General features: G+C 61.8%; 1 protein-coding gene and 1 long non-coding RNA gene across 3 annotated transcripts in view; one reads left to right on the forward strand and one right to left on the reverse strand.

The window, feature by feature from the left end:
* Positions 1 to 15,514: 15,514 nt before the first annotated feature.
* The window catches only part of EXOC3L2 (exocyst complex component 3 like 2), a 34,148-nt gene continuing 26,737 nt past the window's right edge, over positions 15,515 to 22,925 (reverse strand). For both annotated transcript variants that reach the window (XM_048834338.2, XM_075122355.1), the window contains exons 10-12: positions 22,449 to 22,604; positions 21,676 to 21,797; positions 15,515 to 16,639 (exon numbers count right to left, since the gene is read on the reverse strand). In XM_048834338.2, the coding sequence (XP_048690295.1) occupies positions 16,342 to 16,639; positions 21,676 to 21,797; positions 22,449 to 22,604 (576 nt within the window). In that variant the 3' untranslated portion in view covers positions 15,515 to 16,341. The remainder of the gene's footprint in view (positions 16,640 to 21,675; positions 21,798 to 22,448; positions 22,605 to 22,925) is intronic.
* On the forward strand, positions 17,485 to 18,829 carry LOC125629107 (uncharacterized). Its single transcript, XR_007354348.2, has 2 exons — positions 17,485 to 17,905; positions 18,144 to 18,829. It is a non-coding gene; the product is annotated as an uncharacterized LOC125629107 (long non-coding RNA).

The following is a 22,925-nucleotide window of genomic DNA, read 5'->3' on the forward strand; positions in this document are numbered from 1 at the left end:
GGAAGCGCACGGAGGGGCAGAGGATGCTGAATGCTCCGAGGTCAGATCCAGGAAGGTGGAAGCTGTGTGAGCTGTGTGTCCTGCAGACAGGCTGCTCACAGAAAGGTGACTGCCCCAGAGTCCTGACTGGCTTCATGGGGAGCAGTTCCAGAGCATCGCCCAGGGACTCCGTGACAGCGGGTGAAACCAGAAGGTCACTGTGCTCTCGAATGAACTCACACAGGAAAATGATAAAAGACAAAAACACCCTCGGCTGTGAGTGAACACTTTTCACCAAATGATCGCTCCATAGCTGACCTCTCAGTCCTCATCCTCCAAGGAAACCTGCACAACACCGTCCAAAGATGAGCCTGGGACCTCAAATTCATAACTTTGCTACACACTAAAAATCGTGGTCTCAATAAGGACCGGGATTTATGGCTTATTAAAACAATCTGTCACCCACTAACCCCCTTTTTGTCCTCTGACTGCAGAGGTGCGAACATAACAGGCCACTCCCCTTGAAATGGGCTAGCCACTTACGCTGAAGGCTAAGATTTTGTCAGGGGTATTTTTAGTACAAGTCAGGGGCAGGTGACGGCAATAATGAAAAATGAAAAATTCACAGGCGCCCGTGACCTGTCCCTGACTTGTACTAAAAATACCCACATCAAAATGGGAGAGCCTGAGCAGCTGTGGGCAGCTGAGCAGCTGTGGTGGCTCCGAGCTGCGGGGGTTCCCCCTGCCATGGCAGGGAATGGCGGGAGTCCCCTGTGCTGCCCGCGGTGGCGGGGAGCGGCAGGGATCTTCCTTGCCACTGGGGTGGCCCGGAGCGGTGGCAGTCCGTCTTGCCGCCCATGGCAACCAGGAGCTCTGGGGGGTCCCTGCTGCCGCTGGCAGCAGCTGGGAGCTCCAGGGAACCCGCAGCGGCCAGGAGCTGTGGGGGGTCCGCCTGCTGCCCACGGCGGCCGGGAGCTGAGGGGGGCTTCCGCTGCCTCGGACCCTGCAGCTCGTGGCTGGCGCTGGCTGAAGTCATGGAGGTCTTTGGAAGTCACGGGTTCCATGACTTCAGTGACTACATCACGGCCTTGCTTATGATAAACAATCTTTTCCACTGTGTATGTCTCTCTGTGCGGCTCCAGAGCTTGTCTCTCCTGCTGACAGATGTTGGTCCCATAAAAGATATTCCCTCCCGCGCCTCGGCTCCAAGCCTGAACAGCAACGTACATTTGTCACGACAAATAAACACAGAGTAATGTGCAGCTTTCACCACTAATTCATGCAATCGCCGCAAACCGAGGGCTCACGCTCCAGGCCTCCCTCCAAGTGCTGGGAAAGAGGGGGTGTCATGGGTTCACAGGTCGTGCCCACTCTTGGCCCCATAAGGTCCCTGGGGGGAACCCCCTTCAGTGTGACAGCCCTTCTCATGCGTCCACTCTCTCTCTGGGGTTAAGCCCCTACACCTCCTGGAACCGCACCTCTCTGAGCCTTAGCATGCCTGTCTCTCGCCATGGGCCCCCTCAGGGAGTCCAATCACTCTGGACCCCCGGGACCCCCACGCCCAGAGGGAATAATGCCACCCTGATCTCTAGACTGGAGAGACTCTCAGCCAGCATAACACAGGAGGGTTTATTGAGCATCAGAACCCAGCACAGGAAAGTCTCCGGGCCCTCAGGCCTGGCCTCCCTCAGCACAGCACATCCAAGTCTCCCCTGCATCCAGGGGTCTGCCTGCTCTCTCTCTCCAATCCCTAGCCCCCCGGCTTCCCAGCTGTGCATCTGATATCACCTGCCCCCAAGCCCTGCCTTTGTCCATTGTTTTCTCTCCATGTAAACAGAGTCACCTGAGCCTGCTCTCCTCTCAGTCTCTGCTCTCAGATGTTCTTAGAATCATAGAATATCAGGGTTGGAAGGGACCTCAGGAGGTATCTAGTCCAACCCCCTGCTCAAAGCAGGACCAATCCCAACTAAATCATCCCAGCCAGGGCTTTGTCAAGCCTGACCTTAAAAAGCTCTAAGGAAGGCGATTCTACCACCTCCCTAGGTAACCCATTCCAGTGTTTCCATCCTCCATCCTCCAGGGTTTCCATCCTCCCAGTGAAAAAGTTTTGATGATGAAGTGAGCTGTAGCTCACGAAAGCTCATGCTCAAATAAATTGGTTAGTCTCTAAGGTGCCACAAGTACTCCTTTTCTTTTTGCGAATACAGACTAACACGGCTGTTCCTCTGAAAGTTTTTCCTAATATCCAACCTAAACCTCCCCCACTGCAACTTGACACCATTACTCTTTGTTCTGTCATCTGCCACCACTGAAAACATTCTAGATCCATCCTCTTTGGAACCCCCTTTCAGGTAGTTGAAAGCAGCTATCAAACCCCCCCCCACACACACACACACTCTTCTCTTCTGCAGACTAAACAATCCCAGTTCCTTCAGCCTCTCCTCATAAGTCATGTGCTCCAGCCCACTCTGGCTGGAACCAGCTGGTCAGGTCACCAGGGTCCTCTCTTCGCAGCCCATTGTCCTCCCACTGGCCAGAACTGGCTATGGCGTCCAAGCTGGGCTTCCCGGTCACCAGGTCACCGGTCGCTGGGGTCTCCATTCTCCAGGCCATTGGCCGGGGTCCCAAGTTCCATCGCTGGTCCTCTGGAACAACAAATTCCCTTTCCCATCACCTTGTGAAACCAGCAACACCCAGGGAAATTGCATCCCACCCACCTCAGCATGCAAACCATTGAAAAAACCAAAAAAACACTTCATCCCAAGGGGTCCAGAGGAAACGTTAGACTTTTTAAAACAGACAGACCAATCCTGGTGCCTGGCGACTAGCGGAGCTGGTGGTGGAATGGCACTGGGAGGTTCCCAGGAAGCCCCAATCATGCCCCGCTCTCGACCGCTGCCTCCTCTGAAAACCAGGGAAATGCAGGGCCTAAAAGCTTTATTAATGCTGCGTTCGGGTCGCCCAGCAGTGCCCCAGGCCCTGCCAGGGCACTGAACACAGTTAGACAGAGCCCAGCAAAAACTGGGGAAGAAAGAGCTAAGATTTGCAGTCACACTGCTCTGGTGCCTGAGCTCTGCCCCCTCCCTCAGACAGAGGTCACAGCCCTCTGCCCTTCCCATGGGGCCCAGCTCGGGTAAAGGCCTTGTTTCAGGTGAGTTCAGGGAGCAACAGTCCGCTCCACCCAGCCTGGGCTCAACCACGTCAGCTGCTCTGCGTGGCACTGCTAGATATTCCCCACCCCTGTGGAACATGACCTGGAAGATGGCTTGGATTGCACCCTCAGCAAGTTTGCAGCTGACACTAAATTGGGAGGAGTGGTAGATACGCTGGAGGGTAGGGACAGGATACAGTGGGACCTAGACAAATTAGAGGATTGGGCCAAAAGAAATCCGATGAGGTTCAACAAGGACAAGTGCAGAGTCCTGCACTTAGGATGGAAGAAACCCATGCACCGCTACAGACTAGGGACCGAGCGGCGAGGCAGCAGTTCTGCTGAAAATGACCTAGGGGTTACGGTGGACGAGAAGCTGGATATGAGTCAACAGTGTGCCCTTGTTGCCAAGAAGGTTAACGGCATATTGGGCTGCATTAGTAGGAGCATTGCCAGCAGATCAAGGGACGTGATCATTCCCCTCTATTCGGCATTGGTGAGGCCTCATCTGGAGTGCTGTGTCCAGTTTTGGGCCCCACACTTCAAGAAGTAAGTGGAAAAATTGGAAAGAGTCCAGCGGAGGGCAACAAAAATTATTAGGGGGCTGGAGCACGTGACTTATGAGAAGAGGCTGAGGGAACTGGGCTTATTTAGTCTGCAGAAGAGAAGAATGAGGGGGGATTTGATAGCTGCTTTCAACTACCTGAAAGGGGGTTCCAAAGAGGATGGAGCTCGGCTGTTCTCAGTGGTGGCAGATGACAGAACAAGGAGCAATGGTCTCAAGTTGCAGGGGGGGAGGTCTAGGTTGGATATTAGGAAACACTATTTCACTAGGAGGGTGGTGAAACACTGGAATGGGTTCCCTAGGGCAGTGGTGGAATCGCCATCCTTAGAGGTTTTTAAGGCCCGGCTTGATAAAGCCCTGGCTGGGGTGATCTAGTTGGGGATTGGTCCTGCTTTCAGCAGGGGGTTGGACTAGATACCTCCTGAGGTCTCTTCCAACCCTGATATTCTATGATTCTATGAACATCACCTGCCTGGCCCTGGCAAGGCTCCCAGCCGGGCTGGCAGGGGCTCCGTGCCTAGAACAGCTCATTGTGCTTCTCTCCCTACATACCCCGTGGAGCTCAGCCCAGAGAGGCCGGGAGCACAGGGCGGGCTGGAGCCACCGACAGGAGGCAATCCTAGGACAGAGAGGCATTAATGCCACTGTGCCAGGCATGGGCAAGGCCTTTGCTGGGAGCCTGTGCACAAGTCTGGTCAACCATGCTCAGGAAAGACCAATCCAGCCCAGCCCAGGTGCTGAGGCGAGCTAGCAGGCTGCTCAGGGGAAGGCAGGGCCTGCCTTCCGAGAAGAGGCCGCAAGGTTGTTAGCCCGGCAAAGGGAAGGCTGAGAGGGAATGTGATTGCTCCTTGTAAATACAGCAGCTGGGGGGCTAAGCACTGGGGAGGGAGGAGAGCTACCGGTGCTGGGGGTCCGAGTGGGGGAGGGGATGAACCCGGGGTCCAGGCTGGGGGTCCGGGTGGGGGAAGGGGATGAACCCGGGTTCCGGGCACGGGAGCCAGGGTCCGGGAATGGGGGCCAGGCGCAGGAGGGGGTTTGAAGCCCGTGGGAGACATCCAGGAGGGGACACCTGGTCCCAGCTGCGCTCCTGCTTAGACCAGAACCAGCCTCAGCTTCCCAGATCAGCCCCACGCGAGCCCCTCACTCCTTCCTCCTAGGGCACAAGCCCTTGTCTGCCCCAGACAGAGCTCAGCCTCTCCAGCAATGCCAGGGTGTGGTGGTGGGGGGCTTTCCCAGCCTGGCCCCAGTCGCCAAACCCTGGAGCCGGGGACCCAATCCAGGCAGGGGCCGTGGGGCAAGCCCAGCGCGGAGCATCTAGTGGGGTGGGCGCCCTGCCCCTGTCCCCAGAGCTCAGTGCTGAGGGTCTCACTCTCCAGCTGTCTGCCCCGCTCCCTCCCTCCAGCCATTTGTCCTCGTTCCACCATGCATCCGTCCGTCTGTCCGGCTCCATCCATCTGCCTGCCCATCTCCCTTGCTCTCTGGCCATGGGTGTTTTGAGGTTCTCTGTGACAGGCCCCTGGCCAGGTGGCTGGTCCCCCAGTTGCCACAGCGACCGTGTCTCTGCTGTTGCTAGGACACCGAAGGCTCATCCCCGCCTTTGCTGCTCAGGGCCCCCCTGTGTGCCTGCAGCAATGCAGCTGGTGTTGCCCAGTTGGGAGCCTGGCCCTGGGGCAGGGGCAGTGCCCGGCGAGACGGCCGCACACCGGCTGGGCAGCCCATGGCCCATTCCCGCTCTGGGGCCCACTCCCTTTCTGCCCCTCCCTGATACTGGCCATGGCTCCCAAAGGCAACACTAAACCCGCAGGTTTAGAACAGAGGTAGGGGACAAAGATTCCAGCATCTCAAGGACCAGGGACTCCCTGGCTGAGACCCCAGGGTGTCAGCCTGAGACCGGGTTGCATGACTCCCGCTTGGGGGTCTGAGCACCTAGTGTCACGGAGTCCCCGGGTGATGCTCTGGAACTGCTCCCCACGAAGCCAGTCAGGACTCTGGGGAAGTCTCCTTTCTGTGAGCAGCCTGTCTGCAGGACACACAGCTCCCACAGCTTCCACCTTCCTGGGTCTGACCTCGGAGCATTCAGCCTCCTCTGCCCCTCCGTGCGCTTCCCACAGCGAGTCCGCTAAGGCGGGGTCCTGGGGAAGCCAGAGGGTCCTGCCCCCCAATTCCACAGTCAGACATGACTCTCAGCCAGCCAGTAAAACAGAAGGTTTATTAGACGACAGGAACATGGTCTAACACAGAGCTTGTAGGTACAGAGAACAGGACCCCTCAGCTGGGTCCATTTTGGGGGGCAGTGAGCCAGACAACCACGTCTGCACTTCACTCCATGTCCCCAGACAGCCCCAAACTGAAACCCACTCCAGCTCCTCCTCTTCTGGGCTTTGTCCCTTTCCCGGGAGGTCACCGGATTCCTTTGTTCTCCAACCCTTTAGCTCTCACCTTGCAGGGGGGAAGGGCCCAGGCCATCAGTTGTCAGGAAACAGGGTGTCGGCCATTCTCTGTGTCCAGACCCCTGCACACACCTGCCCTCTAGGGCTCTGCAATGATCATACACCCTTATCCCACCACCTAGAGACTTAAGAACTGCCTAGGGGAAACTGAGGCACCCCTACACTATTCAGAACAGTACCGCTTCGTCACACCTAGGTCAGGAGTGAGAGGCACCAGCACAGCTGGGGGGAAACCCAGGGCTGGGTTAGCAGAGAGTTGCATGTCGGGAGTGAGGGGCATGCGGCAGAGGTTGGGGGGTCCCATGACTGGGTTTAGCTCAGGGCTGTGGGTCAGGCGTGAGGGGCACCTACAGAGCTGGGTGGGGGGTCCTTGTACCCCTCTTGCTACCACACCCTGTACCCTGACACGGCCGGTGCCCACTCTGCCACGTCAGACTCACATCCGGTGACGGGCTTCCTGTCTGTCTCTCTCGTTTCCCTGCCTGCCGCTTGCCCTGTCTCCTCGTCCCGCCCGACGTCGCTAGGAGACAGGCCTGTGTCTGATTCACCCGAGCACGGCAGGCCCCTGGGGATGCGCATGGGGCGCTGCCCTGGCAGGTTAAAAATAACACCTGGCAGGGGAAGGGCGACCTCATGGCTCAGCGGCAGGCTGGGGGGGTGGAATCCTGGCTCTGCTGCCTGGGCCCTGGGTGACCTTGGGCAGATCCCAGCATCTTTCAGGGCCTCACATCCCAGGACGACGGGGCCATGACTTCAGTGTGACAAAGTGGGGGATGTTTGTGTTTTTTTCAATAGTTTGCAAGCCGAGCAGCTGGGACTCAGTTTCCCTGGGTGTTACTGGTTTAGCGAGGTGATGGGAGAGGGAGTTTGTTGGTACAGAGGGCCAGCGAGGGAACTTGGGACTCAAGCCAATGGCTGGGAGAATGGAGACCCCACTGACCAGGTGGCCCGGCACAGACACCACAGCCAGTTCTGGCTAGTGGGAGGACAATGGGCTGCGGAGAGAGGACCCCCGGTGTCCTGCCCAGCCAGGTTCAGCCAGTGGGGAACAAAGGACAGCTGAGAGGAGAGGAGGCTCAGGTGACCCTGTTTACCTGGACAGAGACAAAAGACAGAGGCAAGGCTTGGGGCTGGAGGGAGAGAGCAGGCAGAGCCCACTTGGATGCAGGGGAGACTTGGATGTGCTGTGCTGAGGGAGGCCAGGCCTGAGGCCCTGGGAGTTTCCTGTGCTGGATTCAGACGCTCAATAAACCCTCCTGTTTTACGCTGGCTGAGAGTCACTCCGGTCTAGAGAACAGAGTGGCATTATTCCCTCTGGGCGTGAGGGTCCCGGGGGTCCAGAGCGAGTGGACTCCCTGAGGGGGCGCACGGCGAGAGACAGGTGTGCTAAGGCTCAGAGAGGTGCAATTCCAGGAGGCAAAGGGGCTTTACCCCCGAGAGAGAGTGGACCCGCGAGAAGGGCTGTCACACTGAAGGGGGTTCCCTCCAAGGACTGCACGGGGCCAAGAGTGGGCACGACCTGTGAGTCCGTGACAACATGGTAGCAGAGAATGGTTGGTGGATGCACCCTGTAGATAGTTGGCTGTGAGCGCAGGGAGTGGCTGCCAGCGATAAAACGAGGGAATTGAGGGAACCAGCATGGAAATGGCCTAGAACCAGCTCCGTAAGAAGGACCTGGTATGTCTGTGCAAGGAGAGAGGGCTGAGTGTGGGGAGGCTCACCCAGGAGCAGCTGGATTGCCCGGCTGGTAGAGAAGGACCGGTCTGAGGAACAGGCTCCAGATCCTAGGGGGGCTCCCGGGATGCCCAGAGAGCTGACCCGACTCCCTGGAGGAGCTGCAGAGACTGGAGCTGAAAGTGAAGGACCTGGAGCTGGAGCTGGAGCTGGAGGAGCGGAGGCTGGCAGATGGTGCAGAACATCGAAAACACAAGTTGGAGTTGGAGGAGCAGCGGGCCAAGAGGGCAGACACCAGTTCTGAGGGGAATCTAGACACCAAACTGCTGCCCCAGTTTAAGGACGGGGCGGGGGGGTATTGATGACTATCTCACAGCCTTTGAGAGGGCTTGTGAGCTGAACCAGATTGACCCAGCAGACAGGCTCCGCTGTCTGACCCCCCTGCTGGGTCCCAGGGCCATTGAGGTGGTCAGCCAAACGGATGGTATTGAAATGGGGGACTATGACCTTTTCAAACAGGCTTTGCTGCTGAAGTTTGAACTGACCCCTGAGGCGAACAGGAAACGATTCTGGGGTGTACGCAAGACCTCAGGTATCACTTACAAGGAGGTCACCAACCTGCTGGGGGAATATCTCCACAAGTGGGGGAAGGGCACAGGGACCACTACCTCGAGGACATGTATAAGCTGGTGGGGTTGGAGCAGCTGTTTGACATCTGCCCTCCAGACCTTAACATGTGGTTAATGGACTGGAAGCTGAAAGGTCTGCACCAGTGCACCAGATGAGTTTGTGGACAACAGATGGGAGGGCTAAGGAGGGACCCAAAGAGGTCGGGGGGCATGATCACCTGCCTACTGAGGTGCTAATGGGTAATGACTTGGAGGACTGCCCAGATGGCACTCAGAGCGCCCTGGTCCTTACCCGGAGCCAGAGCCAGTGGGGGACGCGGGACCTCCTGAAGGGAGGAACCGAAGCACCGAGGGTAGGGCTTGACCTGGCTGCACCAGAGCCTCCGTCCCAAGGTGGGGAAACTGAGGCACTGCCAACCAGGGCTGTATCCTCAAATCCAGCAGCTGAATTCCTGACAAAGCTGCAGGAGGATCCTTCCTTGGAGAAGCTGAGAGCCCTTGCTGGCCACAGCGGTGCAGGATCCCAGAGGGAGGACCACCAGGAGAGATTCCTGTGGGAGAAGGAATTCCTGTACCGAGAATGGGCTGCTTTGGGGCAAACTGAACCTTGGAAGGCCAGGAGGCAGTTGGTCCCCCTGAGGTACCGCCACAGACTGTTGTATTTGGCCCATGATATCCCCCTTTCCGGGCATCCGGGCACCCGGCACCAGGCAGAGGCTGCTGCAGATCTTTTCCTGGCCCGGGGTCTTTGATGCCGTCCAGCAGCATTGCAGGTCCTGTGACTCCTGCCAGATGGGGGGGAAGGCCCGGGATAAGTGTAAAGCAGCTCTGAGGCCTATGTCCATCATAGAGGAGCCTTTCCAGAAGGTGGCTATGGACATAGTGGGGCCCCTCAGCAGGGCAACCCTGTCGGGGAAGAAATACATCCTGGTGGTAATTTCACTACGCGCTACCCCGAGGTGGTGGCCTTGTCCTCTATCGAGGCAGACACCCTGGCAGACGTGGCGCTGACCATTTTCAGCAGAGTGGGGTCCCCAAGGAGGTCCTTACAGACCAGGGGTCCACCTTCATGTTGGTCCTGCTCCAGTGCTTGTGGAAGACGTGTGGGGTCTGGCACACCTGGGCCTCGGTGTATCACCCTCAGTCCAACGGGCTGGTGGAGAGGTTCAATGGGACCCTAAAGATGATGCTGAAAACATTTATGGACCAGCACCCCAGGACTGGGACAAGTATTTACCCACCTGCTGTTCGCATACAGGGAAGTGCCCCAGGAATCCACAGGGTATTCCCCATTCGAGTTGCTGTGTGGGAGAGAGCGAGTGGACCCCTGGACTTGATGAGGGACGAATGGGAGGGGAAGACCTCTCCCGATGGAGAATCAGTGGTGGAGTATGTCCTGACCTTCCGGGAAAAGCTCGCAGAGCTCATGGGCTTGGCCAGGGGAAACCTGGTCAGGGCACAGAGGAAGCAGAAGGTCTGGTACAACCGCTCAGCACGTGCCGGCTCCTATGCTACCGGGGACCAGGTGATGCTTTTCATCCCCGTGAGGAAGACCAAGAACAAGCGATCGGCCCAGCAGAGCCGGGTGCTTTTGTCACTGTCTCTTTGCCCAGACGCTGCCTGCCATGGGGAGCATCCCCTGCGCAGAACGGGGATGAGTGCTGCCCGAATGAGCCCCTCAGCACTGCGGCCCTGGGGGCACTGCTGGGACATGGCCTTCACGACGAGGACTGTGCTGTCCCCATGGGGTCGCCTCTCACCTCACGGTGGGCTGTGCAGATGCCACAGGACCGCACCGGGTTAGCTGCAGGTACTGACGGGGGACTAGGCGGGGGGGGTGCCAAGACTGTGGGAGAAGCTTGTTCCCTGGATGTTGCTGCTAAATGGTCAGTAAGGAAATAGTTAATGATGCTGATGCTGGGGTTGTTGTTAGGTTCCAGAGTCAACACCCACCTGTGATGACTGGGGCAGCTACCCCCTCCCGCACAGAGCAATTGGCTCAGGCTCTCTGCAGGCTCAGGAAGCATGGCTTGGTGAGGGGGGTCTCTCTCTCAAACTGCATTCCCTGTGGCCGGAGTCCCCGGGGAGCGGAGGAGGGAGCCTGGGGAAGGGGTGTTCAGAGTGGGAAGGGGAGCTGGAGGGAGAGGTCACAACAGCCCTCAGTCCCCACAAAGGAGCCCGGCTCGCTGAGCACTGTCATACTGTGCAGCTCCAGTGGGGGCTCATTGCAGCCTCACCCCCTCAACACCCAGCGCGTCAGTTCAGTGCCCTGCACCCCACAGCGCCCCCAGCCAGCGCCCACTGCCCTGTGCCCCACAGCGCCCCCCCACCCCAGCCAGTACCCCCTACCCCATGCCCCAGAGCATCCACTGCCCCTGCCCCATGTCCCCTGCCCCACAGCGCCCCCAGCCAGTACCCCCTGCCCCATGCCCCCTCGCCTGAGCCCCCAGCCAGCGCCCACTGCCCTGTGCCCCACAGCGCCCCCCATCCCCAGCCAGTACCCCCCACCCCATGCCCCACAGCATCCACTGCCCCTGCCCCAAACCCCCTGGCCCCAGCCCACCTGCCCTGTGTCCCACAGCAACCCCCGCCCCCCAGCCAGTACCCCCTGCCCCGTGCCGCACAGCGCCCCCCGCCCACAGCCAGTACCCCCTACCCCATGCCCCACAGCATCCACTGCCCCTGCCCCATGCCCCTTGCCCTGTTCCCCACAGTGTCCCCTGCCCCCAGCCAGTACCCCCTACCCCACAGTGCCCCCTGCCCTGTGCCCCACAGCACCCCCTGCTGGCAGAGGCCAGGGCTGGCGGAGCTGGGCCGGGCTGGGCCCCTCCCACGCCGCTGAGTTGTTTGGGAGGAAACGCGGCCGGAGAAGCAGCTTTTCCTGCGCTGCCCCGAGGACAAACATTCCCTGACCTGGGGGGGGAGGGCAGGCGCGGGAAGGCTCCGCATTTCCGCTCCGCGAAAGGGGACCCCCGTGACCCCGAGCTCCAGCCCCAGGCCCCAGGGGAGCTGCCCCAACCGGGCCGCGCAGGGGGCAGGTATTTATAGCGCCCGCCACCCGCTCCTTCCGCCCGGGGCGTCCCACGGCTGATCGCCTCGCCACCCGCCCGCCCCTTCGGACCGAGACGCCCAGCCCCTCCCCAGCCCTGGCCCTGCACAGCGGGGCAGCCTGTGCAGCGAGCCCAGGCACAATGCTTCATTGCAGGGGGACGGTCTGGCCCGGTGCAGGGGGGGTTCTGGAGGGATGGTCTGGGCCATTGCGGGGGGGGGTGGGGTTCTGGAGGGACAGCCTCGCCCAGTGTGTGTGGGGGGTTTCTGAAGGGATGTTCGGGGGGGGGGGCTTCTGGAGGGACGGTCTGGCCCAGTGTGAGGGGGGGGTTCTGATCCCACACAGGGAGGAGGGGTTCAGGGAGGCCTCTGGGGCTGGGGTGGACCCAGCACTGTGTGTGGGGGAGCCGGGGGGCCCAGCCGAGGTGCAGGTCACCAGCTACAGCCCCCTCTCCCTGGAACCCACGTCCGCGCCTGGGCTTGAAGGATGCTGGGGCAGCCTGGGCATCTGGGGCCAGGAAGGGTTGGGGGCTCAGTGATGTCTCCCTGCACCTTCCTGGGCTGGGGGGGCTCTGGGTCGGCCACTGCCAGCCCTGCCCACAAGTGATGGTTTGGGGACCCTCTCCAGATCATTTATTAGGTGTCAGAGTCAAATGGGGGAGATGAACCCCAGAGAACTGAACAGGCCAGCCACACCTGTGGATGGTCCCACCAGGAAAGGGGCGCCCCACGGCCCCATTAGCACCTCAGGCCCCACTCGCCACAGAATCTTCCAGCCAGGGGCTGCTTGGGCCATTCATTTCCCCCACCCCGCCCCGCCTGAGCCTCTGATCCTCCACCCCCACCCAGCCAGCCCTCCTGTGTCGCTGCCAGGCAGGTGCCGTCTCCTGCAAAGGTCCCCGCGCCGCAGGGGAGCTCCGACAGACCCAGCTCACCGGGCTGGTAGCTCTGGGCTCCCGGGCTGCGGGATTAGACTTGTGAGTCAGTGCGCTCAAGGCTCACAGCTGCACCCACGTTTCCGCCAGGAGATCCCAGAGTAGCCGCTGTGCCCATGGGAGGAGCAAAGCCTTCACAGCTTGCGCCCCACTCCCGTGAAGAGGAGGGGGCCGCTGGATTCCTCCCACCAGCGGAGGTTGCAACTCAAAGCAAAAGGGAGAAGGAGGAAAGTGCCTGAACAAGGAGGTGCCTGGCCTGGGCCAGCCCCAAAGGCCAGCCAGAGCTTGCTAGTTATAGCAGCATCTGCCTTTGCAGCCGTAGGGTGGGGCCGGTCCCTGCTTTAACCTGTCCCTCGCGCTCGGTTCCTTTCCCGAGTTAACACACGTCAGCTAGGCTGGGCCAGCGGGGGCTTTGGGGTGAGCGCTCAGGGGCCCGGGACTGGCCCTGTGGAACAGGGAGGCCCCTGATTGCCACTGCGATTCTCGGTGTACGGGGCCAGCCAAGGGGCCTGGCTCTGATGCTGTCCGTTGGCTGATATAGGGCCTGCCTGGGGAGTTCACACTTCATAAACCATTGGCGCGAACAAAGCATGGCGCTTACAGCCAGCGTGAGGCTAATGCCCAGCTGGCCTGAGGTTGGGACCTGTGCTTCTGAGCTGCTGCTGGCCAGCCTGATGCCGCGCAGCCCCCTGGGCACACCGCTGGGCACGTGTCGGGGCTCGGGCTCTGTGGGGCTCAGCCCCGGGCTAGGTTCTAGGAAATACAGTACAGGGTCAGGGCCCCCGACCTGCCACTGGCAGCTGGTGGGAGGGGACCTGGCCAGGAGGAGGTGGGGAAGGGGAACCTGGCTGGGAGCAGTGGGGGTGGGGGGGCGCTGGCCCGGAGCAGAGTGTGTGTGTGTGGGGGGGGGAACCTGCCTGGGAGCAGGGGGACGGGGGGCGCTGGCCAGGAACAGTGTGGGTGTGCATTGGGGGACCTTGCCAGGAGCAGAGTGTGGGGGGGGGGGGAGGAACCTGGCCAGGATCAGTGTGTGTGTGGCGGGGAGACTTGGCCAGGAGCAGAGTGGGGGCGGGGGTGCTGGCCGGGAGCAGTGTGTGTGTGCATTGGGGGACCTGGCCGGGAGCAGAGTGTGTGTGTGGGGGAACAGGAACCTGGCTGGGAGCAGTGTATGTTGGTTGCGGGGATGACCTGGCCAGGAGCAGTGTGTGTGTGTGTGTGTGGGGGGGGGAAGAACAGGAACCTGGCTGGGAGCAGAGTGTTGGGGGGGGGGGACCTGGCCAGGAGCAGAGTGTGGGGGGGTGGGGGAGGAACCTGGCCAGGAGCAATGTGTGTGTGGCGGGGGGGGGGGGGGGGGGGGGGGGACGACGACGGACGGACGGACGGACCTGGCCGGGAGCAGAGTGTGTGTGTGTGGCGGGGGGGAGGAACCTGGCCAGGAGCAGTGTGTGTGTGTGTTGGGGGACCTGGCCGGGAGCGGCCGGGGGGAGAGACCTGGCCAGGAGCAGTGTGTGTGTGTAGGTGGGGGGGGGAACCTGGCTTGCTCCCTTGCTATTCTTCTGCCATCAGCACAGTTTACATCTGGCAAGATAAATGGCCTCCTGCCCTCGCCCTGTTTCCATGGGGTTGGGGCGGCCAGGGGCTGGCGGCTGGGATGGATGTTTGTGTTTCTGGCTGGATCTCAGCAGCTGCATACGTCAGGCCAGCGCCGCCCCCATGGTGAACTGTTGCCAGGGCACAAGGGCAGAGGGCAGCCAGCGGCCTGGACAGGGACACACCTGGTTTGGGATTCCTGGGAGGCCAGGGGGCTGCCTTATGGGATTGAGGGGCACTGTGTGGGGGAGCCTAGGGCTGGACTAGCAGCAGACTGCAGGTCTGGAATAAGGGGCACCAGCAGAGCTGGGGGAGGGGAGGCTGGGAGCAGCGGGGGGCTGTGGGTCAGGATTGAGGGGCACCAGCAGAGCTGGGGGCGCTGGGGGAAGCAGGGGGCTGTGGGTCAGGATTGAGGGGCACCGGCAGAACTGGGGGGCTGGGAGCAGCAGGGCCTGGGGAGCTCAGAAAAGGCCACGGGGTTGGTCTGAGGTCCTGGCAGTGGGGCGATGGGAGGGACCTGGGGGGTGACTGAGAATAACAAGCCCTGGCCTGCCACCCCTCCCCCACACCTGGACCTCAGGGGCCCCCTCTCCTGGGTCCTGCCCCCTGCGGCCCCCACTCCTGCCTCGGGCTCCCCATGCCTGGGCCTGCCCTAGGGCCCCACTGCTGCCCCCTCCTACTGGGGCTCCCCAGAGCCCTGCCCCCCCTGGACACTGGCAAAGGCCAGGTGGTAAGAGTACTGTTGTCCCCTTCCCCACCTCCACCCCAGATTGGCCCCAGCCCCCCAGGTCCCGCCGCCGGCCCCCCCAGGCAGGGCTGGCAGCAGCGTCCTGATGACTTTCCCAGCTTCACTCCCCTCACACGCAGGAATTTCCTTCCTCCAAGCCCCCTGCCGGCTTCCCTGGAGTGAGCCAGGGGTGAGGGGGCTGGGGCAGGGGGGCCCTGCAGGGTGGAGGAGGAGGAGGCGCCTTGGTGGGGGGGGGGATCCATGTTGCCCCCGGGCAGTGGGAAGAGCCGAGCCCCTTTCCCTGCTGCCACGGTGTACATCGGTGTGGCCAGGGACGGGTTGTTCCTGGAAAACACAGCCAGCTTGGCCAGGATGCGCCGCATGGTGGAGGGGTTCCGGTGGGGCAGGGCTGGGACAAAGGGTCACACAGTGCGTGTGAGCCGGAGCTGGGCAGGGACAGTGGGGGGGAGACAAACCCATCGGTGCCAGGCGCTGCCCCAGGCACCGCCAGGAAACCCGCTGCCCTGGCACCAGCCCCGGCTCCGTGTCCCTCGGGGCCAACTTTTGTGCCTGTCTCTGGCCTGGAGAATGAGCTGCCTCGAAGCGACAACAGCCCGAGAGATGAGGCAAAGGGGTCAGTGCTTGGGAAGTGGGGAGGGAAAGAGCCCTCCCACCCCACTCAGCCCAGCCTTCCCCCCTGCAGCCCCTAGGGAGCCTGGCTGGGCAAGGCCCCAATCGGTGCAGATGGACCCACACACCTGAGAGCGGCCTTTAAATTAATGTTTATTCCTTATCATACAATTACAGACTGAACTCGAACCCCAGGCGAGCCAGACCGCATGACTGGGCAGCCCGGGGGGGGGGGGGGGGAAGCTGTGTGGAGGGCCCCCCAGGTGAAATGAGCACCCTTCCTGCCTTGGGACTCTGCTGGGGGGCATAGGGGTGGGCACCACAACTGGCTCCAGCGCCCAGGGCTCTGGCATAGACCCAGTTGCAACTGCTGCCCAGCGCTCAGGGGGTCAGAGGTGGCTGGCTGGCTCCTTTGGGGGGATGGCAAGTCACAGCCAGGAGGAGCCTGGGGGGTATGGCGTTACCCTGCTGGTGGGCACTGGGAGGTAGGCAGCCGAAGGGGAGCAGGGCAGCTTGAGGGGCAGCGGGCTGCCAGCCCCAGGGGAAGGTGGTCAAGGGGCACAAAGGGTCAAACACCCCCCCAGCATGTCCCACCCACAGGTCTGGCCTTGCCCCACCAGCTGCAGCGCCATGCGCGGGGCCAGGGTGCATATCTGGGGAGGGCTGCCATAAATGAACATCCCAAACTCCTTGCTCAGGGCAGCGCTGGGCACCAAGCTGGGCACCAGGGTGAGTTCAGGACCGAAGCATTGGGGCCTGAGGGGGGCTCACAGGCAGCAGGGCTGGATGCCTGTGTCCTGGCCTCACCCACCAGGCTGCTGGGACTGAGGCCCGGTGTCTTTGGGTGCAGGCTGGGTGGCATGGCCTTGGGCCAGCAGGATGCAGGGACCTGCCCGCTGGCTCAAGGCACCTGGCCTGGTGCGGCTCGGGGGCTGGGTTCTGCTGGAGGGGCTCAGCTCACACCTAGGTCTCCGCCTTGTGCTCACTGGTCTGTGGCTGGCACGCGTCAGGCTCAGGGCCCAGGCACCCCCAGGGCAGCCGGCCCAGGCAGGGCAGGTGTGCGGGCGACAGGCGTGGCAGGGCCCTGGCGAAGCAGCGCACCTCACGGGTGGCAGGGATGTCCGAGAAGAAGGCCCGCTCCCGGCACAGCGGAGCCTCGCCCTCGCTCAGCTCCAGGTCCTTCACCACAGCCAAGATCTCCTGGCGCTGCGCCTGGCCCCGCAGGCCCCGCACGTCCAGCAGGGCCGCCACATGCTTCCTCCTGCAGAGACAAGGAGAGGGTGAGGGGTGCTGCTCAGAACAGCCCCCCATGGTACTGGGCACATGCCCACAGAGCAGAGCCATGCCATTGCTGGGGCCATTGCCATGCCCACCCATGCCACTGGGCACATGCCCACAGGGGCAAAGCTGTGCCCAGAGCCAGCAGCCAGGGCACCGCCCAGAGAGCCGGAGACGGGAGAGGCCAGGCCAGCTCCTTGCAGAAACCCAGGAACAAGCTCTTGACGCAGCCCAGAGAGGGGGCAACTCCTCAGACTGGCCTCGAGGGGGCGCAATCTCTCCCTAGCCCAGCCAAGGTCACGGGGAAGGACCCAATGTGAGTGGGGCTGGGGATGCAGCTGCCTCCTGCCATGGGGCAATGAAGGGAGCACCCCTCCCTTGGCAGCTGTGCCCCACCTGGGCAGAGGCACTTACTGAGGGGAGCCGCAGAGCAAGTGGGGGGGGCATTCACCATAGATAAGTGGACTCACCCCCCTGGCAGTGTCAGCCTGTGCCCACTGGGAGCTGCCCCGTCAGCAGCCCCTGGCGATCAGCCTGGTGCCTAGCTGGACCCCCCCCTCAGCACACCCCAGCGGTGTCAGCCTAGTGCCCGCCGGGTCCCTTCCATCAGCACCCCCTGACGGTCAGCATGGTGCCTGGCAGGCCCTCGCCATCAACTCCCCCTAACAGTTCCAGCCCAGTGCCCGCCGGGACACACACACACGCTGTGTGAGGGCGGCTGGCTGCACTGCAGGGCAGGAGTTTATTTAAAGCTCCTGCCGGCACTTTCAGGATGTTGGCTAAGCGCCCATGTAATCAGCACAGCCCCGGCCCCCCCTCCAGGCACACGCTGCTCCCGGGCAGCTCCTGCAGCGGAGAGGGAGGTGGGGGGCAGCCTGGTGCTTCTGCTGGTGTCCGACCCGGAGTTGGTTCTGGGGAACAGCACCGCTGGTGTCAGCTCTGGGCCCCACAACTGCTCCGGGGCCCTGCCGTGAGCTGGCAGCTGTCCCAGAGCACGGCCCAGCTCCAGGCGGGAAGATGCGCCCGGCACAATTGCAACACTTCCTTCCTTGGAGGCTCCTGCCACGGCGCTGAGCCTGGGGGCCGGGACCTGTGAATCCCACTGCCGGGAAAATGCAGCCAGCTGACGGGGGGCTGGCTTAGGGGGATCTTTCCAGAGGCAGGTGTCCCAGATCCATTCCCAGGGCAGCGCCAGGCCAGTCCCGACAGGGGCAGAGCAGTCCAGCCCCTGGCAATGCCAGGCCAGCAGGTGGGTGTGTTGTGTGGTGCTGGGAGGGGATGTGGTGGAGGGTGGCGGGGTTATATATGTCTGACACCCCGTTGCCCCCCACCGAAGGTCTCTTGCGGAGCAGCCTTCCACCCCTAGCCCCTTTTCCACAGGTCTCCACTTCCCTGGTGGCCACAACCACAAATTGCTCCATGGTGGCAGCCAGGGGAAGTCACTCCCGGGCCCCTTCCTGTCTGAGCCGCTTGTTTTTCTCCTCCAGCCCTGTCTTCAGCCACTCCTGCTGGCTGCCCCGCCCTGGCCGGCTGCAGGAAACAGCTCGCAGCCACACTTCACAGGCGATCCGTCGCCTCCCAGCCCTGAGCCCGGATGCCATCAGCGGAAGATGGAAAGAAGAGCCGCGCCAGGAGCGTGATAACCCCCCTTCACCCCAAGAGTGATGCAGGCGGCCGTGGCAAAGTCCAGCGCCAGGCAGAGCCACGGACGTGGGCATTTCTATCTCCCCCCATCCCCATCCTGGGAAGCGGGTTGTGACTCCGGGTTCAGGAAAGTGCTGCTGGGAGCATGGAGGAAGGGGAGGTGTCTTGTGACGTTATCAACATATGCTGGGACCGTATAGATCATTGTTGCAATCAAAGTCCTGTAGTGGCACCAAATCTTGTATAAAGGGGGTCAAATGAGGTGTCTAAGACAAGGTTATGGTTTGCTGATTATGATTATGCTGTCTATATGTGTGTATCATTTTTGTAGTTAAAGTTATGAATATTGGCTCTATACTGTCTGTATTTCAAACTTGTGCTATGCTTCTGGGGAGCACTCCAGACAAGCTGGTGTCAGCTCTGCCTAGCCTGCTTGATGGCCCATTAAGGACCATCAGCTACACAATCAATGATGGAGTGAGCTGTAGCTCACAAAAGCTTATGCTCAAATAAATTGGTTGGTCTCTAAGGTGCCACAAGTACTCCTTTTCTTTTTGCGAATACAGACTAACACAGCTGTTACTCTGAAAACAATCAACCCATTGAGAGAAGGCAGACGCCTTAGGACTCAGCAAGGTGTGCAGGGACCTGCCTATGGACAGAACTCGGAGGTTTTTCCAGGCTACAGCTTGTCTTTGGGACAAAGAAAGAAAGACCACATGGCAAGAGAATATTAAAAGCTGCTGCAGCTCCTCCATCTTGTCTTCAGTCCTGCTTCATCCCCCTGGAGGGACTTTGCTACACTGAAGCTTTGAACCAAGGACTGAATGACCCATCCCAGCTGTGGATGTTCTCCAGAGACTTGATTTGAACCTGCAGTATATTCGATCGCTGCCGCAAGCCTGAACCAAGAACTTGGCCATGACAGTATGTCATTGATTCCATTTCACCAATTCTAGCTCTCATCTATAGCTTTTTCCTTTTATGAACAAACCTTTAGATTTTGGATTCTAAAGGATTGGCAACAGCATGATTTGTGGGTAAGATCTGATTTGCATATTGACCTGGGTCTGGGGCTTGGTGCTGTGGGATCAAGAGAACCTTTTTTCTTTTACTGGGGTCTTGGTTTTCATAACCATTTGTCCCCATAACAAGTGGCACTGGTGGTGATACCGGGAAACTGGAGTGTCTAAGGGAATTGCTTGTGTGACTTGTGGTGAGCCAGTGGGGTGAGACCAAAGTCCTCTCTGGCTGGCTGGTTTGGTTTGCCTCAGTGTGCATAGAAACCCCAGGCTGGGGCTGTAACTGCCCTGCTTGAAGCAATGTGTCCTGTATTGGCACTCTCCGTGGGGTCCTGCCAGAACCAGCATCATTACAGGGTCCCACGCCCAATGGCCTGCTTAGCTCGATCAACCTTCTAATTCCGGCCGCAGTGCTGGGGGCCAAGCTGGGGGTGGGGGGGGCGTTCTGACCGCTGCTGGGATCAGCCTGTGAGCTGGCAAGGACGCGCTGCGGGTGCCGTTGCCCCGGATCAGGGCCTGGCTCCCGGCTGGCGAGCGCTCTGCGGCTGGGACTGTCCCTGGTTATGCACCCATGCGGCGCCTGTCAGGCTGGGGCCCGTGCAGGTCCATGCTGCCCCTATGTGCCAGACAGGGTCTCGCCCCCACCCCAGCAGAGCACACCAAGGCCAATTCACTGGTATCCTGCTCCTTGGCACCAGCGTGTGCCACGTGGGGGCAGCCCCTAGCCTTCCCTACGTGGTGGGAGCAACGACCGAGGGCAGCAGGCAGAGTCCCTGGAGCACGGCAGGGATGGGGGGGGGAAGCAGAGGGAGGCCAGCTGGGGCCCCTGGAAAGCACATTGCCAAAGGCCTGGCCTGCCTGCGCCTGGTGCCAGGGGGAGGGCTGGCTGAGCAGGGCATGGGCACGGGCACGTCAGCACCACCTGCACCCACTGGGCAGCCAGTGCGTGTCACTGGTGCCCCCTGCTGGAGAGGGCAGGTGTGTCAGGGTCAAATGCAACAGCCACCGCAGAATCGGGACTGGAATCCGACCCCTGTGGGGCCAAGCAGCTGGGGGATCCCTGCGGGGGGCTGCCAGCATTCAGCTCTGCTGGCGCACGGGAAGCAGCTGGGGGGTGTCGCCCCAGAGGGCATCTCCCGGGGCTGCATGTGGAGCATCCGCCCCTGTCCCAAGCAGTGGTGCTGGCAAAGCCATTTGCCCTTTTCCCACCTGGTCAGAGCAGCAAGTTCACGCTTGCGTCTGCCCTGGAGCCATCTGACCCTGGTCAATCTTCTGTCTCAGCCAGGGTGACCTGTGGTACTCTCTGCCACAGGAGGCGTGCGGGCACATGCTAGGCCCGGCCTTCCCAAGAGCTGGCTGATTTCAGGGCCAGGAGCCAACCCCCAGCGGGGGAGGGGGAAGGACTGTGGACCTGCATCGCACCCCTGGCCAGGTGCATTATGGGAGCTCACCATCCCTAAGAGCACCATATACTGGACTCGCGCGCTGCTCGGAGCTTGCCGGCTGTCTGGCAGAGCATGGCCCAGCGCCCCCTACAGGAGAGACCCCAGTGCGGGGGGCTTGGGGTCTGTGCGGACCCAGGGGAGCTGGGAGCCACCCGTGCTGCCTCAGGGCAAAGTGCAGCCAAGTGATGGGTGGCCCCCCTTCAGTGGCAGCGCTCGTCTGGCTCCCCCGGGGCTTTGCCTGGGGCCACGCGGCGGCCACTGCTCAAGCCAGCCCGGGGCCCTCCCGTGACAAGCTCTGAGCACTGGGGTGTTTGTTCTTCTGTTATGGACCCAGACGGCAGCCACGGCCCTGTGCCACGGAGCTCAGGGCTCTGCCCGGCCCTCAGCCCGCCTGGCTCTGTGACGCTCAGCCAGGGCACAAGGAGCGAGAGGGGGAGCGGAGAGGGCAGCCCAGCTGCAACCCCAGAAGGGTCCCCCCAGCACTGCAGTGCAGCCAGGGCAGCTGTTTAACACGCCCCAGGGATAGGGCAGGACTGTGCGGGGGGAGGGGGGGGATTCATTAGCTGAGCTCCAGCTCAGCCGAGACCTTTAACAGCCTCAAAAGCACAGGGGGACCCAGATCTCCCATCCGACCACCCACCGCACCCCTGCTGACGTGGGGAGGCCAGACAGCAGCATGGCCCCCAATGCGCTGGGAGCAGGAGTCCAGGGGGGTGCCAAGGTGCTGGCCCCCTCACTGACGCTTCAAGGGATGGACCTGTTCCCCCCAGCAGCCCCCCGTGGGCCGAGGATGGAGCGACACTGGGGGATCCCCCAGAGGGAGGATTTGGGGGAACCTTGCCGGGGGAGGTGCAGGTTGGAGGCTGTGCACAGGTCCCATGGTGCCCCCTGCAGTGTCCCCCACTCACCGGACGTCAGGGAAGTCCCGCACCAGCACCCCCACCTCCATCTGGATAGAGGGCGTGTCCTCCAGCCTCAGGATCTCGGCCAGATGAGGCACCGCTGCATTCAGCCAAGATGAGGTCGACTTCTGTGGGGAGGGGCCAGTCAGGACAGGGCAGAGGCTAAGGAGATTCCCCCCCAGCCCCGCCCAGCCATGCCACCAGTGAGACTGAGGGGACAAACCAGCTGGAGCTCAGCTCCCCCCAGTCCTCCAGGAGAACCCCCAGCACCCAGGGCAGCACGGCCCGGCAGGCAGGGCTGGAGGCTGGTGCTAATCCTGGCTCCATTACCTCCCCGCTGGGGGAGGCTAGGCCCATCGCTGCCCTGCGCCGTGCCTCAGTTTCCTCTTCCACCCCTGCGTGAGCAGACGTGGGAACTCCAGTGGGCAGGGCTCCGTGTCCCGATCTCGGCACAACCCTGACACATGGCAACAGGACGTGCGGGGCACCCCCGCTCCACCTTCACTGTTTTACCCTAAGCCGGGCCCAGCTGGCTCTCCCAGGCTCTCCCCTCCGCCAGGAGGGCTGCACCCGCCCTTTCCGCTGTGCCTGGCGCTGCCCAGGAACCCCCCTCTGGGCAGCCTGCAGCTCAGACGCCCTCCCCTCTCCCAATCCACCACCCCAGTTTAGCAATCTTGGAGATTCAGCCCCATGGGGGGGTCCTCACAGGGCAGCCCACCCTGCCCCACCGCGCAGCTACAGCGTGGCCCCCCACACCTCCCAGCCTCCTCCCGGCTCACCAGCTGGCCGAAGAGCTCCTGCAGCTGGCGGCCTTCGTCCTCCAGCCGGGCCGCCACCTTGCCTCTCATCTTGTTCGAGCTGCAGACGAGCCGGACCTGCAGTAGGGGCCGGACGTACTCGACCAGCACCCGCCGGTGCACCTCGTTCACCAGCGCCTGCGGGGCACACGACAGGCTCAGCCACGCAGCCTGTAGGGGAGGGGCAGACTCCCCCCAGCTAGCCCACCGCGGTGGGGGGAGCCCCCAGGGATGCTGCCGCACACTGCACTGTGGCTATTCCCTGCCCCCCAGTGCCTTCAGATGCAGAATCTCAGGGAGAAACCTCCCCTGGAAGTTGTCCCACGGCGTCCAGCTCAGCAACTGGGAGGTCCCTGGGAAGAGACGCCAGCACCATGGCAGGGGGTCGGGGCTGGGTCCAGGGCCATGGCAGAGGGGCGTGGCCTGGAGAGGCACGAGGGCTGTGGTGGTGGTGGTGGT

Source organism: Caretta caretta, chromosome 23, assembly GCF_965140235.1.
Source record: "Caretta caretta isolate rCarCar2 chromosome 23, rCarCar1.hap1, whole genome shotgun sequence".
NCBI classification, from domain to species: Eukaryota; Metazoa; Chordata; order Testudines; family Cheloniidae; genus Caretta; species Caretta caretta.